At 40.2% G+C, this 24,959-nt stretch overlaps 1 protein-coding gene across 1 annotated transcript in view; it reads left to right on the top strand.

Moving 5' to 3' along the window:
* The window catches only part of POTEA (POTE ankyrin domain family member A), a 130,504-nt gene that overhangs the window by 14,232 nt on the left and 91,313 nt on the right, over positions 1–24,959 (top strand). Inside the window, 12 exon segments of the mRNA XM_047770205.1 lie at positions 1,733–1,761; positions 1,855–1,927; positions 6,869–6,961; positions 7,091–7,150; positions 7,554–7,755; positions 10,168–10,351; positions 12,194–12,283; positions 13,516–14,480; positions 16,390–16,513; positions 20,199–20,269; positions 20,616–20,705; positions 23,670–23,763. Of these exon segments, the coding sequence (XP_047626161.1) occupies positions 1,733–1,761; positions 1,855–1,927; positions 6,869–6,961; positions 7,091–7,150; positions 7,554–7,755; positions 10,168–10,351; positions 12,194–12,283; positions 13,516–14,480; positions 16,390–16,513; positions 20,199–20,269; positions 20,616–20,705; positions 23,670–23,763 (2,075 nt within the window).

The raw sequence follows: 24,959 nt of genomic DNA, 5'->3' as shown, positions 1-24,959 counted from the left end.
TTTTTTATTATTATGCTAGTTATATGGTTTCAATTATCCCAGTTCACTGATGATTCCTGATGATTTTGAAGATGAATTAAACCCTACTTATTTGGAGAAGATTCACTGATGTTTTCATTTTCTTCATAGGAAAATTCATACTCTAGGATGTGTTATTCATCATCAGGATTGTCTCTCTCTTTTTTTTAATTCTGGTTAAAATATGATTGTTGTTTGATTCACATTATTTTCTGACATCACTGTTTCATCAATCCCTTTATAACTTTATTCAAATAGATCTCACAACAGAGGGACCTCCAAGGCAGACATCAGGAGAAACAGTGTCAAAGCAAGGTATTCGGTGAAAGGACCTGACTGTAATTCTGCATAACACATTCATCCAAATCATACCAATTTCATGTAAATAATGGAATTGTTTCAGCGGTTCTCCAAACCGCACCAGGGTCAGTCATTCACTACAACTCCCAGGATTCAGACATAGCGAAAGGAAGGAGGGAGGAAAGAAACACATGAAGTGGATGATTGTGGAAGTAATGAGGAAATTGGGGAGAACGCCTTGCAAATGGCTTCAGTGTATTTGCACTGAAACCCAGTCAGATCATTGCTGCTCCACAGAATCCTGGAAGCAGGAGGGGTGCTAGCCCTGGGGTCAACCACAGCCACTCCTCATCACTATCAGGCATCAAAGATACAGGTGGTATTGGCATTTGTTATGCCTGTGAGATTAATTTGAATATGGAGGCATTGGTTGTTGTTGTCATTATTGTTGTTTTTAAGATAGCTGATATTTTGTTAAGATCCTTTTCAACATTGGCATGAGATACCAAACCCAACAGATTTTGGAAACAGAAGAAATGACTCAGATTCATTCCCTAAATGATAAATTGGTATTATATCAGTAAATACTACTCTGATTTTAAAATACAAAACATCATTGATATCTAATATGGCCGTTGCATTTGAATTTATTGTGTCCTTTTTGACAACAATATTTCAATATTGAATATTTTCTCTACATTACTCCTCAGGTGTGCCTCAGAGACCTGCTTGGGCGAGTGGATTAGGCAACTCTAAGAAGGCTAAACAAGAGGATCCAAGAAATAGAGGCATAGAAGGGGCCCACACGGGTATGGAAAATTGAATATTTATATGCGGTATTACTCTGCAAGTATATATCCAAGGTGGTAAATTCCAAACACTCTCTCTGATGAGAAATGAATTACACATTCAGCTGAACTGTCATCCCAAATGGGTACTTCCTAAATTAGAGAGCAAATTGAAGATAATGATAATCGCTTGCAGTATAATGGGGTCCATGCATGAAAGATAGGCTGTTGCATTTTCCCATCAGCTTTCACTTTATCCCCTTGGGATCATGATCCGTTCCTCTGATCAGAAACGACTTTTCTCCTCATCAGTCTGCATGTTCACATTGCCGTATGGGCACTTTGCTAGTGCAAAATCCTTGGAAACATAACATTCCTTCCTTTTGAAATCTTAACTGCGTGTTTTGTTAAACCTACATGCCTCTTTCTTATTCGGGATCTATAATGAACGCATACTTCTCTCGGGCTCCTGTCCTAACTCCCCCCACCCAAGAGAGAACACCAAAACCTAACACACTCATTGCCAGAGCCAAGCAGCCGAACTCCACTTGGTACTAACTCTGCATAAATGAATACCTAGCTTTTGTATTTATAGCTAATTGATACACATCCATTTTGCCTTTTAGCTTCTCCAGAAAAACATCCTCACTCGAAGGTAATGCTTTTAGACTTTTAGCTTGAAATAAGAACTACAGATTTTATCATGTGTATGTTATTTTTTAATCAACTCTAATCCAAACCCATTCAGCCTCCAGTTGGAGTGAAAAATGTTGTTCGTAAAAAAACAGTTGGAACAAAGGATTTGCAAACGTCCAGATCAGGTAAATTTTGCAATACAAATGTAACTCTGAAAAGTAGGACACTAAAATAGTTGAAATGCTCACAGTCTTCTTACTCATGATTCTGTTACTATTTTTTTTTAATTTAATGGGAGGATTTGACGTATATAAGGTAGATGTTATTGTTGGTATCTAAGCTCTGAAAAGTAGTTCCAAGCATAAGAAACATAGATTTTGTTGTCTATTTATTTATGCAATTTTTGGTTCCTGTTATTAAATAGAGACAAACAGCAGCATGCCATTATGTGGAATGCTGGTTGAAGTGGATTCTCTTTAAATGTTTTTAAATGTTTTTATTGTAGTTGACTTACAGTGTTCTGTCAAGTACAGCAAAAGGACCCAGCCATACACACGCTCTCCCCCAATCATTTTGGATGTGAAGTATTTCTGGAAACATCTCCTCAGTTCGATCCTGGACCAGCCTTTTTGCTTATTAAAGCCTTCAGACTCATATCCCTCCATTTAGTTGTATGCCCTTCAAATGCATCCTTCCCATGACACTTAGAGTGATCTGTCTCACAGGCATGTAGGACCGTGAACCACTCTAGAAAGCAAATGAATGTCCAGTCATCTTACAATGATGTAAAAGGTATTCATAATCGGACTTTTGCCTGACTCTCTATCTCCAGCCTTTTCTGGCTGTCCTTTGCTCCTGTCATTTGAACAACTGTTGAGACCCTCCTCACCTCTTCCTGTAGTGTAGACAAATGTTTACCTGACTGCATGCTTCTCTTCCTGCCTCAGAACAGCCTTGCCTGCCCTCTCCGTTTCCTGCCCTCTGTTCCTTTGAATCTGACTGACCTCACTGCGGACTGACCTCAGGCATTATTGCTAGAAAGCCATCTCTGACACCTTTTATCTATATTCTTCTTCTTCTTTTTATGCCCACTATTGAGCAGGGACTCAATAGACAGTTATTGAGTAAAAGAAATAAAGACTGTTTATACAAAGATGATGTTTAAAAGCAGGTCCTGGATTTCCCACTACAGCACAGTCGGTTAACAATCTGACTGCAGCTGCTCAGATCTTTTGGGCAGTGTGTGTTCAGCCGTTGGCTGTCAGTCAGTTAAAGGATCTGGGCTTGCGGGATAGGTAGAGCTGTGCTATGGCTCAGATTTGATCCCTGGCTCAGAAACTTCCAAATACTGTGGGTGCAGCCAAAAAACCAAACTAAACAAAAACAACAACCACCAAAAAGAACTTGTCCTCCACAGTCTGAAAGATAAGAGACATGTAAAAAATGATTTCCAGTTCAGGTGGAGAAATTGATTACAAAAAATCGATAAAACACTAAGGTAGCTCCAGGGGAAGAGTTACCTATTTATCTGGGGAAAGATAGCCATAATCAAGGAGGCCTTCACAAAGCAGGCTGAGTCTGAAAACATGAAGAGAAATTTGTCAGAGCAGTAGGGGAACACATTTCAGCATAAGGAACTGAGAAAAGCGTAGACATAACAATTTTTGGAAACCAAGAATAATTTTGCAGTTGATGTTTCATGTGTTGTTAAAAAGGTGCACTTATCTTTGCTGTACAGCAGAAATTGACAGCATTTTAAATCAACTGTACTAGAAAAAAATAATCTTAAAACCATGATTTCAGTTGAAACATAAAACAGTGCAATTATGATGCAAACAGAGGATGTTGTGACTTTGTCTGTTTGTCCTGGTTTTTTGTTTGGTTGGTTGGTTTTTGCTTCTTAGGGCCAACCTGTAGCACAAGGATGTCCCCATGCTAGGGGTCAAATCAGAACCACTACAGCCGCCTATGCCACAGCCACAGCTATGTGGGTTCTGAGCCATGTCTGCGACCTACAGCATAGCTCACGCAACACCTGATCCCCAACCCACTGAGTGAAGACAGGAATCAAATCCGCATTTTCAGGGATACTAGGTGGATGCATTTCCGCTGGAACTAGTGTTGAATTGTGTCCTGCATTTTTGCTTTTCATTTTGTTCCTCGATATTTGGTGGATGAATTTGTGAATGAATGTTTGGGGTGTTTGTCTAGTACTGCATGGATATGTTACTGTGCTGTTCAAGTGTGAGACAAAAGATTTCTATGAAAGTGTAATGAGTTATTACATGCTCTCAGCCAAAGGGCAGTGATAATTCCCACTCACTGTGTTTTTCTGTTGACTTGGCTTCTCACCTGTGCCTTCACCCAAGGTCAGTTGATCACTGGCCTCCGAGAATGCTGACGTAACCTCAGGACTTGCTGCCCTGCATTTCCCCCTCCTGGAACTTTGGTGTTCACGGTAACCACCGTTATTAGGTATTTTTTTTTTTAGAAAATTAGGTCTTGTCATGTTTGCTCCTTGCTTACAGTCCAGCTGCTGCTTCTCTTTGCTGTGTGGTTAAAGGCCACAATCAATCCTCTGGCTTCCTCTTGTACCCATTTTAGACCCTTCTTTCCACGTGAACTTTAGAATCAGCTTGTCTCTTTCTTTAAGAAAAATCTGCTAGTCTTCTGCAAATGAGTTCTGGATCATGTTGCATCTACCGATTTCTTTGGGGGAGAATTGACTTCTTAACAATAGTGAGTTTTCAAGCCTTGGAGAAAGACAATTTCTCCATTCCTGCAGATCTTCCTTGAATTTCTCCATAATATTTTGGAGTTTTCAGTGTATCGATGTCTCCATCTTTTATGTGGTTACCTGTATTTCTTCTTTTTCAGGGCAGTTGTAACTAGTATATTTTAAATTTTAATTTCTGAGGGTTTATTCTGATGATGGAAATACGGTTGGATTTGGTATATTGATTCTGTGTCTTCCAACCTTACCAAGCTCATTTAGTAGGTCTTGTGGATTTTTGGTCGATTCGCTCAGATTTTCGGTGTGACCAAAGGTTGGGAAGCTTCTTCATTCCTGAACTACTCTCTTACTAAAGACAGTTCATCTTCAAGACTTGCAGCCAGCCAGCACCTTCTCTGTCCAGCTAACCAGCCCATGAAGTTGTGCTGTGAGGGTAGCCACAGACAGCACAGAAATTTATGGAAGTGTCTGTGTTTTGGGAGAATTTCACCAAAGCAAGCAGCCTGACCCACAAGGTGGAGTTCGCTAACTCCTATTAGGAAACCATGCTGCCTGCTGATTCGCAGCCAGTTTCACTTCTTCATTGCCCCTCCGATGCCTTCTGTTGCTTGACTTTGACCATGGCACTGGCTGGAACCTCTAGTATTGTGCTGAAGAGGAGCAGAAGCAGCTGTTCCTGTCTTAGTCCCTGTATTCTGGGAGGAGCATTCCGTTTCTCCTCATTAGATACAGTGTTGGCTGTGGGTTTAATCATAGGTCTCCATCATCTCGGAGAAGTTCCCTTGTATTCCTGGTGTGCTGGCAGGTTTTCTCAGGACGATGTGGAGTTTTGTCAAGTGCATCTTTTTATCTACCGACAGGATCGTTATGATGTTTCTTTTTAGTTTGTTAATATGGGCATTGACCTAAGTTGATTTTGAAAGAGCAAAACAGCCCTGCGTTCTGCATTCTTGGGATAGACCCCATTTGGACGAATTATCCCTTGAAGGTATTTTTGGCTTTAATTGGCTGATGTCCTGTTTAGAATTTTTACCCCCGTTTTCGTGACATAGCTTTCTTGGATACCGTTTACTGGTTCTGGTTTGAGGATAATGCTAATTTCACAGAATGAGTGGAGCACTGTGAGGTATCTTCCTTGTTTGAGGAGAATTTGTGTGGAATTGGTATTATTTTCTCCCCAAAAACATTTGGCAGATTTCACCAGCGTAGCCATCTGGGCCTAGAATTTTCCTTTGTGGGAAGGTCTTTCCCTGGGGCTCTCGTTCCTTTTTCAGATAGAGGGCTATTTGGCTTACTTGTTCTTTCTGCATTGCGCTTTGGTAATTTTTCTCTTTCAAGGAACTTACCCATCTCATCTGAGTTGTCCAATTGTTGCCCTAAGGTTTATGATATTACTCTGTCATCCTGTTAGTATGGGTAGACACTGTAGCAATATCATGTTACTCCTTTTGGAAACTGGTAATTTGTCCTTTCTCTCGTTGTTTCCTTACCGGCCTGGCTAGAGGTCTGTCCCTCGTAGGGATCCCCTGGAAACACTTGGTTTCACTGAGTTTTCCACATTGTGTTATTTGTCCTCTTTCTCATTGAGTTTTGCCTTTGATGTTTCTTTTTTCCTTTCTTGTGATTTCTTGGAGTTTAATGTGCTCTTTTGCTAGTTTCTTATGGAGCAAGCCAAGGTCACTGATTTGAGACCTTTCTTCTTTTCTGAAACAGACATCCAGTGCTATAAATTTCCCTGGATGTAAGCAGCATCCCATCGATTGTAGGATAACGCGTTTTCACTTTCAGTTCCATTCAAAATGCGTTCTAATTCCTCTTCTCATTGCTCCTTTGACTCAAGGGTTATTTAGATTCCAAATATTTGAGTGTTTTCCAGAGGTATTGTCATTCTTCATTTCCAGTTTCATTGCTTTGTCATCAGGGAACATACTCGGTATGACTTAGATCTTTTTGGCTTGCTCCTTTTATTAAGCTGTATTTTATGACCCAGAATATAGTCTTTTCTGGTAAGTGTTCTGTGCCTACTCGAGAAGAATATTGGTGTTCAAGTCCATCATATCCCTGCTGCTTTTCAGCCTGTCCATTCTGTCAGTTTATTGAGGGAGGGCTAGTGCCATCTCAGAATATAATTGTGTATTTGTTTCTCTGTGCAGTTCTCTCAATTTTTGCTTCATGGGTTTTATGAAAATTCAGTTATTTATTTTTTTAATTCATTTGTTTTTGGCCCTGCTGGTGGCATATGGGAGTTCCCAGGCCAGGGATCAAACCCACACCTCCACAGCAACCAAAGTCACTACAGTGAGAACACGGGATCCTTAACCCACTGCACCACTGGGGAACTCCCTCTTCTCATGTTCTGACCTGTGCTCTCCGTCTGCTTTGGTTCCACCAGACTCTCAGTGTCATCACGTCAACTCAGGGAGCCTGGTGGCCTCCAGGTCAGCTCCTTCTGCCTGTGTTGGGGCCTGGACAGTCTCTCAAGGCAGTGAGCTGGGGTGTTGCTTCAGGCTAACCTCGTGTGTTTTCAGGGAACATTGTCCTTCCTTGCCTGAAGCCCTTGGTCTGGAAAAGCATCTGTTATGTATTCTGTTTGTGTTCCTTTTGCTTGTTTCAGGTAGGAAGGGAATCTTGCACATGTTCCTCTGTCTTGGCGAGAAGCAGATGGCAGGAGGACGTGGGCACAGGCTGTGCACTGTTTACCAGTGTTCTTCTTCCTTCTTTGCTCCGTGCTTCCAGCTCAGCCTTCATTTCTCAGTGTGGTCATTTCCTCCTTGGGGAATCTTCCCTGGACCCAGTCTACATCCAGTCACGTTATTGATCATGGACCTCTCTTGTCTTATCGTACCTCTCTGAGTCTTTCTTTGTTTGTCTCTCTCTTCTACTAGACTTGAAGCTGAACAAGAGCCAGGGGTCTTGTGTGTTTTATCTGCAGAGCTTATTTGCATGCTTCCACATTATAGATATCCAATATGTATTGTCTCATGTTATGGATGAGTGACTGTACAAAGCACCCCACCCTTTATCCACAAGAATTGCTCATGCGTTTTATTTCTGTTTTTCTTTTCTCCCGAATGCAGGTTCTGTTAGCTTAGGTGCAGTTCTTACACACAAACGACCACTAGAACTTGAAAACAACCGAGGTGAACTCCTTAAAGCAAAAGTTAAAAACATGGAAAGTATGATCAGTGGCCTACGAAAGGAGCTATCAGAAACAAAAGAAGTGAAGTCCCAGTTAGAGCATCAAATGGCAGAGTGGCAAGGAGAGCTCTGCAGCTTGAGGTACTGCGCATCTTGGTTTTACCATTTAACTGTTTTCATGATGCAGTTATAGAAGAGATGTTTTATAAGTGCAATCTTACCTTCTAGGATTTTAGAGGGGGAAATCCTCATTAGTATTGTGGACTGTGATTTCCTGAAGATAAATCAGCAAGTTCTTAACAGTGAAAACATCTGATAATTTAATGTATATTATTCCATATAGTCATTTTCATGACTGTACCTACCTCCACTTTATGAAAACCTTGTTGCTTGTTTATCAGATTGAATTTTGTTTTATTTTTCATTTTTCTGTATTGTATTTAATGATACAAGGAACACCTTTTCTTGGAATTTATGTCTTCATTTTTAATTATTTATTTTGAAAAAAATTATTTTTTTCTTTTGTCTTTCGACCTTTTAGGGCCACACCCACGGCATATGGAGGGTCCCAGGCTAGGGGTCTACTGGGATCTGTTGCTGCCGGCCTGCTCCAGAGCCAGAGCCATGCCAGATCCCAGCTGCATCTGTGACCTACACCAGAGCTCATGGCAATGCCGGATCCTTAACCCAGTGAGCGAGGCCAGGGATCAAACCCACAAGCACATGATTGCCAGTGGGATTCATTTCCACTGCGCCATGACAGGATCTCCTGAAAAAATTCTTTAATCTCGTATTATTTGCATAAAGTAAAAGAACTGCAAAAAAAGTCTTGAATCCATTGTTCCATTGTCATTTTTTTTGTTGTTTTTACTTTTTCTGGTTGCACTCTTGGCATATGGATGTTCTGGAGTCAGACATCAAACTGGCAATGACATGGAGACAAGCCAGGTCCTTAACCCCTGTGCCACAGTGGGAACTCCTCAATCCATATTTCTGAATTGTTCTCAGAGAAGATTGTATTATGTTAGGTTTCCACCCATAGGCATATGAAACACCATTCTTCTCAAGACAGAAGCTTTTAAAATACTTTGCAGTTTTCTTCTTAACATCTGTGTGGATGTGGATAGAAGAAAAGTAAAATGGAAAGTGAGTATTAGTCAACATATTTCTCACACAAAGATGAAATTACTTCTGTGGCCTATGCTGAAAGCACATATTTTTCTTTATTGTTTAATTCATATGGATCGTGTCTTGTTCGGAAGAGGGTTTAAAATGATTCATTAAATAGATTATTTTTAACATGGTAAGTTGAAAGTGTCTCAAAAGAAAAAAATCATAAAAAGCACAGGGCAGGGAGTTCCTGCTGTGGCACAGCAGGATCACGATCTGGCATTGTTTCTGTGGCAGTGAGATTTTGATCCCTGGCCTGGCCAGGTGAGGTAAAGACCTGGCATTGCCCCAGCTGTGATGTATGGTATGGGGCCAGGAACTTCCACATGCTGCAAGTGTGGGCCCAAAAGAAAAACAAATAATACGGCCATAGATATTAGACTCCTTAGCTTAGTTTGATTGTAGTAATCCCCAGATAGATGTTCTCTATAAGATGTCTACGGATGATATTGTGCACTATAGATGTGGGGACTTGTAGATGCAAAAGACATCTACAGATGTTATCTTGCGCTATAAATCATTTGAGGGTACACGGAATAGTTCAGGAAGCTGAACTTATAAACTTGTTTCTAAACAACAGCTTCTTTTAGTTAGTAACTGCATTCTCTCTTCTAATGGAGAGTCATTATGACTGTGTGGGAACAAAGGGTAGTTTTCACCTCTAATTTTCCTGAATAATTTTAAATTTCAATTTCTGGCACTATTCACTGGTTACTACTGATTAAAACTTATTAAGTTTTTCTTTGATTGCTTTTTTGTTTCTTCTTAGTGTCTACCCATGGCATAAGGAGGTTCCCAAGGCTGGGGGTCAAAATAGATCGGTAGCCCCTGGCCGTCACCACAGCCACAGCAATGCCAGATCCGAGTTGCATGTTTGACCTACTCCAGAGCTCATGGCAATGTGGGATCCTTAACCCACCAAGCAAGGCCAGCTATCGAACCTGCATCCTCATGGATACTAGTCAGATTCATTTCTGCAGAGCCATGACAGAAACTCACTCATTGCTATCTTTTAAGTATTACTATCTCTGTGAAGAAACCAAAGTGACAAATTAACAATAGAAGACCCACCTGCTGTGTATGTAGCACATGGAACTGTATCCACTCACTTGTGATAGAACGTTTTGGAAGAGAATAGGAGAAAAAGAGTGTATATACATGTATGTCTGGGTCACTTTGTTGTAAGGAGAAATAGAACATTCTCAATTAACTATAATAAAAAAATTTAAAAATTAAAACCATGAGACCTAGAAGTGAAAAATAATTGGAGAACAGAGACAGACATATCATTGGGATATTACACAGTGTGTGAAGAGCCAGATCATTGAATGAACTTTTTCTTTCTAACAAGACACATTTTAAGGTAAGCATATTTATCCACAGATTATCCTTAAAACAAGAAGAAGAGCAAAGAAAAAAGGCAGATATGTTATCTGAAGAAATTAGAGAGCAGTTAAGAAGAGAAGAAGAGCAATGTAGTAAAGAAACTGAGTTGAAACAGCAACTTGAACTCACTGTCGAAGGACTGCAAGGGGAATTGAAAGCTGTGAGAGATAGGTTGAACCAGGTAAATTAAACCTTGGTGAAATGTTCATTCTGACACCATTTCACCAGTATTATTTATCATATCCCTTTGATTTAATATGTATCATGTAGGTCTGAAACAAATAAAATGTCATCTCCTCCTAATTATGAAGCCTGCCATTTACAGCTGAATTATTCACTTGCACTTGTTGGCTTCTAAGAGCCCTGTATATATTTTATGAATGGAGGAATGCTAGGTAAATTGAGCTTCCTCATGAAAGTAATGATTGGCATTTTGGGTCCATTCAACAAAGTAATATTCTAAGCTGGTACAACCACTATGGAGAACAGTATGTAGGGACCTTAGAAAACTGTACATACAACAATCATATGACCCAGCAATCCCACTCATGGGTATAGATCTACTTTTTCCTTTGCTTTTCTTTTTTTTTCTTTCTTGGCCGCCCAGCAGCATATGGAATTCCCAGGCAACTCCAAGCCGCATTTGCCGGAGACCAAACCAGACCAGACCAAAGCCATGCAGTGATGCCGCTGATCCCATTGAGTCACAGTGGGAACTCCACCAAATCATGTTCTTACTTTTAAGTCCAGGGCTTCATTTTGGCTTTTTGTTTGTTTGTTTAGCTCTGTTTGGCCCAGAGCATGCAGAAGTTTCTGGGTCAGGGATTGAACCCACACACCAGCAGTGACCCGAGCCACAACAGTGACAACCCTGGATCTTTAACCGGCTCAGCCACCAGGGAATTCCAATTTTGAGTTTTTTATGTGAAAATACAGGCTAAATTAAAATACGGTGCCTTTAGTCTATGATGGAGTGAACGGCGTGTAAAGGAATTTTCTTTCACCACACCTTACCTGCCTGTATTTTTGCTCTGTGATTAATTTAGCTATCATTTAATTTAAAATTTGAATGGTTCATGTGGGATAGCTATCTTTGTGCTTAAAGAGGGCCACTTCCTTTCAAAATTTTCTTCCTTCAATTTCTGCCCTTAAGCTTTTGACTCCTTTTAAAAGGTATGAGACCAATGGAGTTCCCGTCGTGGCACAGTGGTTAACGAATCCGACTAGGAACCATGAGGTTGTGGGTTCGGTCCCTGCCCTTGCTCAGTGGGTTAACGATCTGCGTTGCTGTGAGCTGTGGTGTAGGTTGCAGACGCGGCTCGGATCCCGCGTTGCTGTGGCTCTGGCGTAGGCCGGTGGCTACAGCTCCGATTCGACCCCTAGCCTGGGAACCTCCATATGCCACGGGATCGGCCCTAGAAATGGCAAAAAGACAAAAAGACAAAAAAAAAAGGTATGAGACCAAGAACCTAAAGAAATGTGTCGCCAGGTTGCAGAAGCCAAAATGTGTGTGTATGAACTTCTGTATGTATATATTTTAAAAACCAGCACTGTGTATTCCAGAAGCTGTACAGCATTTTTACAGCTTATATAAGTATATCTGTGGGGGCAGGTGGCATTTCTGGCCCTTTGGGTAAAGTAACTTTTTTTGGTAACTTTTATGGCTGCACCCAAGGCACATGAAAGTTTCTGGGCCAGGGATTGAGTTTGCACTGCAACTGCAGCAGCACAAAATTCTTGAACTCAATGCCCCTGGCTGGGGATCATGCTTGTACCTCCACAGTGACTTGAGCTGCTACAGTCTGATTCGTAACCCACTGAGACATAGCGGGAACTCCTAAAGTAACCCTTTTAATTCAGATCCATTGTCTGCAGCAGTCATGTCGTGACATTTATGACCGCCTCATCCAAGGAGAGGCCTTTAATATTTTCCATAGGAATTGATGAACTCTCCATAATTGCAAACTGCTAGTAGTCATAATAGATATTCTTGGTTTCGCCAGTGATTTTACTTCCTTGATAGATTAACCGGGACATCATCACTTCCACTGATGACAGGGAGGAAGCAGAGGGCCAGTTCAGAGACCCTATGTTGGATGTCATCCTTCTCCTTGTGAGAAACTTACCACTTTGCTCCATGTGGTATCCTATTTCAGTGCAAGGAACTTTTGAGAATAGTGATAGATATGCCACAGTATATGCTTAGTTACAATTTATGGAGAAGTATCTTATTTTTAGTAAAAGAGTTCAATCGAATGTCCCACCTATTTCCCACTGATTAATATTCTAACATTAATAAGAGGAAATAAAAGTTATTGCAGCAAATACTCTCATGATTTTCTAAGAAGAGCTCTATGCATTTGACCTGATTTACCATTAGTGTATTCACCAAGAGTGAAACCTCAAGCTTATTTTGGGTTTCTATGTATCATACTCCAGAAGTACTCGTGGTTGGTTTCGTGTAAGCGGATTCATAGTAGAAACAGAAGACCTTGCTTATGTTTTTAATCTCTTCATCCTAGAAATGTCCTAGAGAGGGAATTGATTAGTACAGTGGCTAGCTTTGTCAGTTATCAGTAGGTGTAATTCTTTTAACTGACTGTAAAACATGTTAGGAAGTTTAAATTTTTTTTTTGTCTTTTTGCTATTTCTTTGGGCCGCTCCCGCGGCATAGGGAGGTTCCCAGGCTAGGGGTCGAATCGGAGCTGTAGCCACTGGCCTATGCCAGAGCCACAGCAACGCGGGATCCGAGCCACGTCTGCAACCTACACCACAGCTCACGGCAACACCAGATCGTTAACCCACTGAGCAAGGGCAGGGACCGAACCCGCAACCTCATGGTTCCTAGTCGGATTCGTTAACCACTGCGCCACGACAGGAACTCCCAGGAAGTTTAAATATTTATGAACTATTCTCTGGAAGAAAACACCTTAGGAAATTTGGTCTGTTCAAAGCATGTACAGAGAAAAGGCTCTTTCTGTGGGGTGGCTCTACAAGTTAGATATCAGAAGCCATGCTTAAGTATAGTCAGATTTGTTCATCTTTTATTGTAAGCCTTCTGGGCTTTGTCTAATTCAGAGAAGGCTTCTCTAATCCTGAGCTGCTGCTTGTGGTTTCCTTTTTCCTTTCATGGAGTGATTGTCTTCCATTCAATTTTTGAACTTCAGGGGATTCCTGCTTGTGGAAAGTCTGAGAGATGTATCCAAGCTTTATTTCTGTCCAGTTGGATTTCCACTCACTGCAGTCATCTCATTGAATAAACACATAGACTAGTGTTTCATTTCAGAGGAAAGCATGGGTCAGTTTATTGAGTACAGGCTAAAAATCTCCTTTGCTTTTACTTAGGTTTCTGATGGTCACGAAAAAGCAATGAATCTGTCGCATGAAAATCTCATGATGCAGGATGAAATTGCCACATTAAAACGAGAAATAGACACAATAAAAAATGAGAACCAGGAAAAGGAAAAGAAATATTTAGAGGACATTGACATTGTAAAACAAAAGAATGATGAACTTCAAAAGACAATAAAACTTAATGAGGAAAAATTGACACAGACATACAGTGGACAGCTTCATGATCTGACAGCTGAGAATACAAGGCTGAAGTCTAAACTGAAGAAGGAAAAACAAAAGACAGAAAGCCTGGAAACAGATGTTGCGTTATATTGTTCCAAGCTGACTACTGCCATGAATGACCATCAGCAAAGTCAGACATCAAAAAGAGACCTGGAACTCACCTTTCAGAGAGCAAGAGGTGAGTGGCTATGCTTCCAGGACAAAATGAATTTGGAGATGTCTAACCTGAAAGATTACAACAAGCTACTTTGGCAGCAATTGTCTGAAACCAAAAGTAAATTCAGTAGCCTAGACATTGAGATGTATCACACGAGAGATGCTCTCAGAGAAAAGTCTTTGCTGTTAGAACAGGTACAGAGACAACTGAGCCAAGCACAGTGTCAGAAGAAGGAAAGTGAAGACCTGTGTCGACATGAACAAGGCAAAGTGAAGGAATACATGGGCAAGCAGAAGCGCTTGGAGGAGAGATTAGCCCAACTAGAGAGTGAAAACCTGTTGCTGCAACAACAGCTGGATTATGCGAAAAACAAAATCAACAGCAAAGAGAAGATGGTAATGGATAGCCAAGAACGGTTTCAGGATATCCTGAAGACCCTTCAAGACCAAAGGGAAAAGGAAAGCCTGATGCTGGAGGAAAGCCTTAAGAAGTTAACCAATGAGCTTCATCTTCTCAAGGAGAGGCTGTCTCGGGCTGAAAATGTGAAAACACAGAGAGCAGTAAGTATCCAGAAAGAGGAGGGATTCTCAGACTTGCTGAAGGGAAGTTCAAAGGAACATTTATGATGACCACAACGGAATCTAGTTGAATGTCAAAACTGATATCTATATGTCTGTATATCTACATAGATATGTATATGCTATCAATCAGCTTAAAAGCCTACCTTGTAATCAGCAAACAAAAATTAGACCTGAGAGGTGCTTGGCTTTGGGTAAAGACATTGTGTCACCTATGCAATTGTAAGAGATGATGGTATAAATTGTTCGTGATATAGACGTTTGTTAACGATGTACTGTTACGGTGCCAAGACGATAATTTCTGTCTCTGTGTCACCACATTGTGAGATCTTGATGGAGAAGATGAATGAAATGCTCATACCTCAAATGAGTATTTTGATATTAAGATTCGGTTGTGTGGATGACCTTGCCAGCCCATCAAGATTTCCCAGAGGGACTCATGTATGAGTGCTGTGTCTCAGTTCTTTTCCTTCAGTAGCTTTTCAGACCTTTCCCTTTGGTATAGTGTTAGTTTTATTCATGTCCATTTGATGTAAGTTTGGAAATATTTCAATCTCAAATCATGTATTCTTATGGCATCTCAACTCTTTAAAGGCATCTCCTTTTCATCAAACCATAATCTGGCACCCATGGGGTGAGTTTTGGCAGACCTGCATTTGACTTAATCTTCCCACTGCTACTTATAATTTACTTTGGCCATTTTTACGAATGATTGGTTCCTCATTCTCATTTCACGCCTGAGCTGCTCTTATTTGATAGGAGTTTGTCCAACCCAGATTGAACTGTAGCTCTCTGATTGATTAGTTTGGCATTGGATTCCCATTTTCAGCCTAATGCAAGGTGGCAGGATTCATGAGGAGCCTGCATGGAGTGGGTGGGGGGGAGGGCAGCAGGGGCTGCAGTCAGGGAGGCAGGTGGAGGCCAGGTTATCAAGGGCCCTGGAGGCCATGGGCATGGCCTCATTTTTATTCTGAGTAAGGAATCCACTGGAAGGACTTGAGCATGGGATTGAATGTGTGAGGAACTCTGTTTGGGTTTGGTTTCATTTTTAATTGTAGTGAGGTAGAGTTGATTTACAGTGGGAAATCGGAAGGTAATTGGAGCCTCTAAGAAAAAGGAAGGAAGGTGTTACACAGCATGGAATTTACCGTTACTCATTCGACCTATACACCTATTTTTCCCTATTTCTTTCTTTCTTTTTTTGGGGGGGGGCAGGGTGGTGGGCTGTACCTAGGGCATGTGGAAGTTCCAGGGCCAGGGATGGAACCCACACCACAGCCCCAAACCACTGCAGTGACAACACTGGATCCTTAACCTGCTGGGCAGCAAGAGGATGCCCTTATTCTATTTCTTTTTCACATCCATTTCTTTATGAGCTTTCAGGAGGTGGTAAAGCTCTGCCAATTCATTGGCGAGGGTGGAGGAGTGGGTGGCAGGGCTGAATCTGTCCTCTGAGTAACTTAGTGTTGATAAGGCAAGAGGGTAACACCTTCTGTATCTTTCACCAAATTCCATGAGCTGGAAGGTGCACATGTGAAGGGAAGAAGGTGAGTTGATGTCTGTGGGGATAGTTTTTGAATTACCTATGTTGGAGTTATCTGTTATTAATATAAATAATAATAGGGTGATTTATAAAATCACTGTAGTGTATCTTATTAGGCAGTTATGGGACAACATCAACAAGAACTGGCTGGGAGTTCCCGTCATAGCACAGCACAAGTGAATCTGACTAGGAACTGTGAGGTTGCAGGTTCGATCCCTGGCCTTGCTTAGTAGATTAAGGATCCCACGTTCCTGTGGCTGTGTTGTAGGCTGGCAGCTGTAGCTGTAATTGGACCCCTAGCCTGGGAACCTCCATATGCCATGAGTGCAACCCTAAAACAAACAAAAAGAATTTAAAAAATGATTACTGGCTGATACCCTAAAAAAGCTGTCCAGGTCAGAGGCTTCGCTGGAAGTCAAGTCATGTTATCATGCTAATTTAGAAGATGAGGCATAAGATTTAAAAAAGAAATTACAAATCACAAGTCAAGTATGTTTGAGATTGTTAAATGTGAGTGTCCACAGTTAATGTATAACACAAAGTGTTTCAGGAGACTAATTTTCAAGGACAGCTTTCTTTTTTATTTTCATTACCATTATTTCATTACCATTTTATTGTTTTATAATGCACTTATTTCTTAAACTCTGACTTTTATTCTGCTGTTTTGTATTGTGTAATTTTTCTTAGGCTATTTCGCCTTGGGAAAGTAGAGAATGATGCATCATTCCTCACAGAACTTGAGAGTCTGTTTTTTTCTGTTAAACAGTAAGTTTTAGTGATGTCTCTATCACCATGATGAGGCAAGCCAGATAAAAGTCAGAGGATACTGTTTAATGGAATGTTCCAGAAAACTGTCATTTCTCATCTTCACTTTTGTGAAAGAGTATAGAATGTGTGGATATTTCTTTCTTGGATTTCACATTATCTTGTGCGGTGAGGTCATTCTACAAACCGGTTGAAGTTAGGCATTGATTTTATTTTCTTTTCAAATTAACTACTGTAAATGCATGGAGATATTTAGATCTTGTCTAGTTTGCATAGCCAAAATAAAGAATTAAGAAATTATCTAGGTGCTACCATTGGATTAAAAAAAAAACGTATTGAGATATGTATGCTGCATAGGTCATATAATCCACTCCTTTAAGATGTGTAGTTCAGTATCTACTAGTTTATTCAGAGTTGTGCAACTTTCACCACAATCAATTTTGGACCATCACCCCAAAAAGAAACCCTGTATCTCTTCAGGGTTGCTCACAGCCCCCATCTCCCTCAGCCCCCCAGGCAACCACCAGGCTAATTCCTGTCTCCATAGCTGTGCCTGTTCTGGGGGTTTCATACAAATGGACTCACATGGAATTTTGTCCCTTGTGGTTAGCTTTTTTCATTTGACATAAAGTTCTCAAGGTTCCTCCATGGTAGAGCCCATTATCAGGACTTCCATGTCTGTTCCTCATCAGCTGATGGGCCTTTGGGTTGTTTCTGCATTGGGGCTATAAATAATGCTGCTGTGAACATTCCTTTTCAAGTCACTGTGTTGACTCGTTTTATTCCCTGCTGTTGGATTTTCTCCTGTGAGTTAACTGGCTGATGTCACCTTTTCTTTGCCTTTCCTCATGCTGTCCTTTCTGTCTTTTCCCTTTCTTTTCTTGTCACCTAATCCTCCATTTATTCAGACAGGGCTTCCAGTGTCTCCTTCCTTTCGCACGAAGCTTTCTCTGACTGTTCCTCCTGTCATTGACCCTATTCTCATCGTCCCCTGTCATCTGGTCTGTGCAGAACAGTTTATCCTGTCATTTTTACTCTGTTTAAATTTTTTTCATAAGAGATAATCTTGTCTAAGTATAAATTTGTCTAACAGAGACTATGAAATTATATGCATGGCACCAGTCCTTGCATAAACTGAAAATATTTTAGCTTAAGTGTTATTACTAGGATAAGTTTAAGCACTTTTATCATAGGCATAATTTCCTTGTGGAGATATTGGTATGAAAAAGCTTTTATTAAATGGTATTTTAATCAATTAAATACAAAATGGAAAGTACTTGAACTCATAGGGAAGAATTGTTCAATTAAATGTTCATTTTTGCCCTCACTATGAAAAAAAATCTAATTTTTTTAGTATGCAGCTAAAAGTGGAATTTACAGATTGATAGCATTTCACTAACTGTAAAGTTCTGAGAATAGCTTTTCTTTTCTTTTTTTGTGTTTTTCTTTTTTTAGGGCTGTACCCATAGTGTATGGAAGTTCCCAGGCTACGGGTCGAATCAGAACTGCAGCTGCTGGCCTAAACCACAACCAGAGCAACTCAGGATCAGAGTCACGTCTTGGACCTGCCTCACAGCTCAAGGTCAATGCTGGATCCCTAACCCGTGGAGTGAAGCCAGGGATCAAACCCACGTGCGCATGGATACCAGTCAGATTTGTTTCCACTGCAACACAATGGGAACTTCCAAGAATAGCTTTTCTGATATCCATTCTCCATAAGCTGAATTTTCTCATCTGAGTCCTTGCTAGAATAGGTCAACATAAACAGTCCCTGGGAATAAACCAATTCAGAACTTTGACCTAATAGCCATGCCAGTGGATTGATTCCTCTAACGGTCATGGAAGTCTTGTACCACTCAATCCAGGAGGTGCTCTCTGCATTGTAGTCTGTGATCACTGCCCACTGAGTGGTGCAGAGAGGAAGTAAGTTCCAAATGACTATATAAGTGGAAAAAAGTACTAGTTTGTTGGTGGAATTAATGGAAGGTTTTGAAGTACTGGGCTTATATTCTGGGCCTCAAGCTCCCCACCGACGGCCACTGCCACTTTCACTAAAATGAAGACTGATTTGAGGGTGACTTGTATATGAGACCATGTCCGTTGGCATGCTAGGTGCCTAAATATTAAATTGTTGAGAACATACAGTATAGCAAGAGTAATAATGCTGATGGCAAACCCTTAGCACTTGCTAGGTGCCACCCAGTCTTCTAAGTACATTATGTGTATTCCCCATTGTAATCTTCCCAATATCCCAGTGAGGTAGATGCTATTATTATCTCCATTTTACAGACAGAGAAACAGACAGAAAATTTAAGTAATTTGCTCAAGGACATGGGGCTAATAATGGATGGGATTGGAACTGAGAGTCACGCATGCTGGCTCCTGAGTAGATACTGTCTCTCTAACTAGTCCATGAGACCTCTGGTTGTCACCAAAAGCAGTGTTAACTGTCATAATCACTAGAAGTGCCACAGTGACTCGCCGGTGTGGATATTTAATGTTATAGTCGAGTATAGCTTAGAAGACAATAATGTACATGCGGAGTTCCCATTGTGGCACATTGGAAGCAAACCCAACCAGGAACCATGAGGTTGCAGATTCAATCCCTGGCCTCACTCGGTGGGTTAAGGATGCGGCGTTGTTGCCGTGAGCTGCGGTATCGGTCGCAGACCTGGCTTGGATCCTGCATTGCTGTGGCTGTGGCATAGGCAGCAGCTATAGCTCTAATTAGACCCCTAGCCTGGGAACTACCACATGCCACAAGTGTGGCCCTAAACAATAAGAAAATACATACACACATACATATATGTGTGTGTATGTGTACACGTATATGTGTGTGTATATATATATTCGTGTGTGTATATATTTACATATACCCATATATGTACATGTATGTGTGATATATGTACATGTATGTATGCATATACACACGTGTATGTACACATGTATTATAATTTACCCATGTGTGTATGTGTACACATGTGTATCCATACATGTACATGTGTGTGGGTGTGTGTATGTATGTATGTACATGTATGTGTTGTGTGGATATGTATGTACATATGTGTGCGTGTGTGTGTGTGTGTCTGTGTGTTTACACATAAATGTTTCCTGTAAGGAAATTCTCTTTCCCCAATCTGCCAACATATAAATTTGTATATTTATTTGATAAAATGGAATTTAATGCATTAATAATGTTTAATACTATAGGAGAGGTTGATAACTTGTAAAGGACCAGATAGCCAATATTTCAAGTTTGTGGGCTCTAAGGTCTCTGTTACAACAACTCCTGTCTATTCTAGTGGCACAAAAAGTAGCCATAAACAATATGCAGATGAACAAGACAAGAAAACAGGTATATCTATACTAGATTATCAGTAGGTAAAAACATTGTTTTCCTTTATTTTAGTTGCAAGAAGCACAAGATCGATATATGCAGGCCGTGAAATGTACTGAGAAGATGCAGGATCAAATGCAAAAGTAAGATTTAAAGCAACACAGAGAATAAGTAGGATTAAGTATGAAGCACATAAGCAGTACAGTGTAAGAATTATATCAGGAAAGATGAACAATAAGACATCATTGGGAAGCCGTGTAAAAATTTCAGTTTTGGGGTGTTGTGAAATAGTTTTCTCCCATTACTTCTAATTTTTTTCTCATTAGCCACAAAACCCTACTAGAAAAACAACAAAATGGCCAAAATATCTACCTTTCAAAAATTCAGAATTTATGTAATGGAACCTGTGGATGTTTGTTTACCATTGGTGTGGGTTTTTTTTAATACTATCTATGTGTGAGAATAAGTATTTTGAAATATACATTTTAGGCTTGAAAAGGAAAATGCCGAGTTACAAGTTACAAACAAAATGCAAGCGGGCAAAATTGAAGAGCTTCAGAAAAACCTGCCTGAGTCCAAGTTTGGTATAAGTCGGGTTTTTTCTGTCATACTGAAAAGGAATTTTAATTGTGTTACCAATATTATATGAGAATATTTTAGAAAGAGGAAAAGTCTCATTGATGAAAAGCAGTTCCCGGCATTTATAGTAATGCCTCTTTGCTACGAAGAGCATACTTCCTCTTTATAGAAGACATAACTGAATTCATAAAACGAATGATTTTGTAGTAGGAAGATTTTAATTAGAAAGATTGTGGAAGCTGCTCCCATTGTGGCTCAGCGGCTTATGAACCCTACTAGTATCCATGAGGATGCGGCCTCGCTCAGTGAGGTAAGGGGTCCAGTGTTGCCAAGGCTCTGGTATAGGTCTCAGCAGCAGCTCTGATTCAACCCCTAGCCTGGGAACTTCCATATGCCACAGGAGTGGCTTTAAAAAAAAAAAAAAAAAAAAAAGACAAGAGAGAAGAAAGAGAGGAATAGAAAAGTTGGGGACTGAACATCCAGGGTTAGTGTCATTTAGAAATGAAGTAGGCTTAGAGGAGGGCCTCTTCAGGTCACATTGGGTAAGTGCGTTGAGTTCTCCGGAGGAAGTATGTCTAAATACCAGGGGAATAAATCAGCACTATGTGAATAAATAAGGAAAAGGTTACAGTATATTTCTCAGTACCCATCAATTGGGAGCTTAGAATTTGAAGATGAAACTCTTAATCTTGTTTTAGCTCCATCTCCATGTTCCATTAAGTATATACTTTGAAGCCTTACATTCTCCTTAGACTTCTGGTTACCAGTTCTTTCTCTCCAGGTAGAAAGTAGCTGTGTTAAGAACACTTCTCTCTCGATCTTTCTCTCGCTCTAGTAATGATTTACGGCATTCAGGGAGTGGATAGATGATCATGTTTGAATACCTGAGTGAATTCTTTTATAAAGTCAAAGTCCTTACTACAGTAGTTTTTTTTTTAAAAAAACTAATCTTTTATTATTATTTTTTTCCTTTTAGGGCCATGCCTACAGCATAGGGGACATTACCAGGCTAGGGGTCGAATCGGAGCTGCATCTGCAGGCTTACGCCAGAGCCACCGCAATGCCAGATCTGACCTGCATCTGTGATCTAGGGCACGGCTTGTGGTCGCGTGGGCTCCTTAACCCACCGAGCAGGGCCAGGGATAGAACAACCCGCATCCTCATGGATACCATGCCCGGTTCTGAACCCACTGAGCCACAAGAGGCATTCCCACAGGAATGTTTGTAAACAAATAGTTGTAGAGAAATACAAATCAGTATTATTAGGAATATACTATGAACACAAACCTTGTCTTGTATTTAATATATTTTGATTTTTATAAAGTTTGCTAGACCATAATACATTTATATATTATATATATATCTTTTAATGTATAAAGAAAACCTATAAGCAGAGGCTTTTGATTCTAGTATATCCATAATATAGTATTGATACATTACTGATCTAGTATATCTAAATGCTGAAATATATTGTATAGGTTGAGAGAGAGTCAAGACGAGAGATGTAACAGAGAGAGTGGAGTTAAGTGAGAACAGGGAACTCTCTGTTTGAAACTATGGAAGGTATTTCAAATTCACATTAGGAAAAGTGTTAACCGTCATAATCACTAGAAGTGCCACAGTGACTCGCCGGTGTGGATATTTAATGTTAGAGTTGAGTGTAGCTTAGAAGACAATAATGTACATGCGGCGTTCCCATTGTGGCACACTGGAAAGCGAACCCAAACCAGGACCATGAGGTTGCAGATTCAATCCCTGGCCTCACTCGGTGGGTTAAGGATGCAGCGTTGTTGCCGTGAGCTGCGGTATCGGTCGCAGACCTGGCTTGGATCCTGCATTGCTGTGGCTGTGGCATAGGCAGCAGCTATAGCTCTAATTAGACCCCTAGCCTGGGAACTACCACATGCCACAAGTGTGGCCCTAAACAATAAGAAAATACATACACACATACATATATGTGTGTGTATGTGTACACGTATATGTGTGTGTATATATATATTCGTGTGTGTATATATACCTATATATGTACATGTATGTGTGATATATGTACATGTATGTATGCATATATACACGTGTATGTACACATGTATTATAATTTACCCATGTGTGTATGTGTACACATGTGTATCCATACATGTACATGTGTGTGGGTGTGTGTATGTATGTATGTACATGTATGTGTTGTGTGGATATGTATGTACATATGTGTGCGTGTGTGTGTGTGTCTGTGTGTTTACACATAAATGTTTCCTGTAAGGAAATTCTCTTTCCCCAATCTGCCAACATATAAATTTGTATATTTATTTGATAAAATGGAATTTAATGCATTAATAATGTTTAATACTATAGGAGAGGTTGATAACTTGTAAAGGACCAGATAGCCAATATTTCAAGTTTGTGGGCTCTAAGGTCTCTGTTACAACAACTCCTGTCTATTCTAGTGGCACAAAAAGTAGCCATAAACAATATGCAGATGAACAAGACAAGAAAACAGGTATATCTATACTAGATTATCAGTAGGTAAAAACATTGTTTTCCTTTATTTTAGTTGCAAGAAGCACAAGATCGATATATGGAGGCCGTGAAATGTACTGAGAAGATGCAGGATCAAATGCAAAAGTAAGATTTAAAGCAACACAGAGAATAAGTAGGGATTAAGTATGAAGCACATAAGCAGTACAGTGTAAGAATTATATCAGGAAAGATGACAAATAAGACATCATTGGGAAGCCGGGTAAAAATTTCAGTTTTGGGGTGTTGTGAAATAGTTTCTCCCCATTACTTCTAATTTTTTCTCATTATCCACAAAACCCTACTAGAAAAACAACAAAATGGCCAAAATATCTACCTTTCAAAAATTTCAGAATTTATGTAATGGAACCTGTGGATGTTTGTTTACCATTGGTGTGGGTTTTTTTTAACAATCTATGTGTGAGAATAATTATTTTGAAATATACATTTTAGGCTTGAAAAGGAAAATGCCGAGTTAAAAGTTACAAACAAAATGCAAGCGGGCAAAATTGAAGAGCTTCAGAAAAACCTGCTGAGTCCAAGTTTGGTAAGTCGGGTTTTTTCTGTCATACTGAAAAGGAATTTTAATTGTGTTACCAATATTATATGAGAATATTTTAGAAAAGAGGAAAAGTCTCATTGATAAAAAGCAGTTACGGCATTTATAGTAATGCTCTTTGCTACGAATAGCATACTTCCTCTTTATAGAAGACATTAACTGAATTCATAAAACGAATGATTTTTGTAGGAAGATTTTAATTAGAAAGATTGTGGAAGCGCTCCCATTGTGGCTCAGCGGCTTATGAACCCTACTAGTATCCATGAGGATGCGGCCTCGCTCAGTGAGTTAAGGGTCCAGTGTTGCCAAGGCTCTGGTATAGGTCTCAGCAGCAGCTCTGATTCAACCCCTAGCCTGGGAACTTCCATATGCCACAGGAGTGGCTTTAAAAAAAAAAAAAAAAAAAAAAGACAAGAGAGAAAGAAAGAGAGGAATAGAAAAGTTGGGGACTGAACATCCAGGGTTAGTGTCATTTAGAAATGAAGTAGGCTTAGAGGAGGGCCTCTTCAGGTCACATTGTGTAAGTTCAGTTGAGTTCTCCGGAGGAAGTATGTCATAAATACCAGGGGAATAAATCAGCACTATGTGATAAATAAGGAAAAGGTTACAGTATATTTCTCAGTACCCATCAATTGGGAGCTTAGAATTTGAGATGAAAACTCTTAATCTTGTTTTTAGCTCCATCTCATGTTCCATTAAGTATATCTTTGAAGCCTTACATTCTCCTTAGACTTCTGGTTACCAGTTCTTTCTCCAGGTAGAAAGTAGCTGTGTTAAGAACACTTCTCTCTCGATCTTTCTCTCGCTCTAGTAATGATTTACGGCATTCAGGGAGTGATAGATGATCATGTTTGAATACCTGAGTGAATTCTTTTATAAAGTCAAAGTCCTTACTACAGTAGTTTTTTTTTTAAAAAAACTAATCTTTTATTATTATTTTTTTCCTTTTAGGGCCATGCCTACAGCATAGGGACATTACCAGGCTAGGGGTCGAATCGGAGCTGCATCTGCAGGCTTACGCCAGAGCCACCGCAATGCCAGATCTGACCTGCATCTGTGATCTAGGGCACGGCTTGTGGTCGCGTGGGCTCCTTAACCCACCGAGCAGGGCCAGGGATAGAACAACCCGCATCCTCATGGATACCATGCCCGGTTCTGAACCCACTGAGCCACAAGAGGCATTC

The sequence above is a fragment of the Phacochoerus africanus genome, chromosome 3 (assembly GCF_016906955.1).
Source record: "Phacochoerus africanus isolate WHEZ1 chromosome 3, ROS_Pafr_v1, whole genome shotgun sequence".
NCBI classification, from domain to species: Eukaryota; Metazoa; Chordata; class Mammalia; order Artiodactyla; family Suidae; genus Phacochoerus; species Phacochoerus africanus.
The sequence above is the reverse complement of the archived record's forward strand: the minus strand, read 5'-3'. Positions and strand labels throughout refer to the sequence as shown.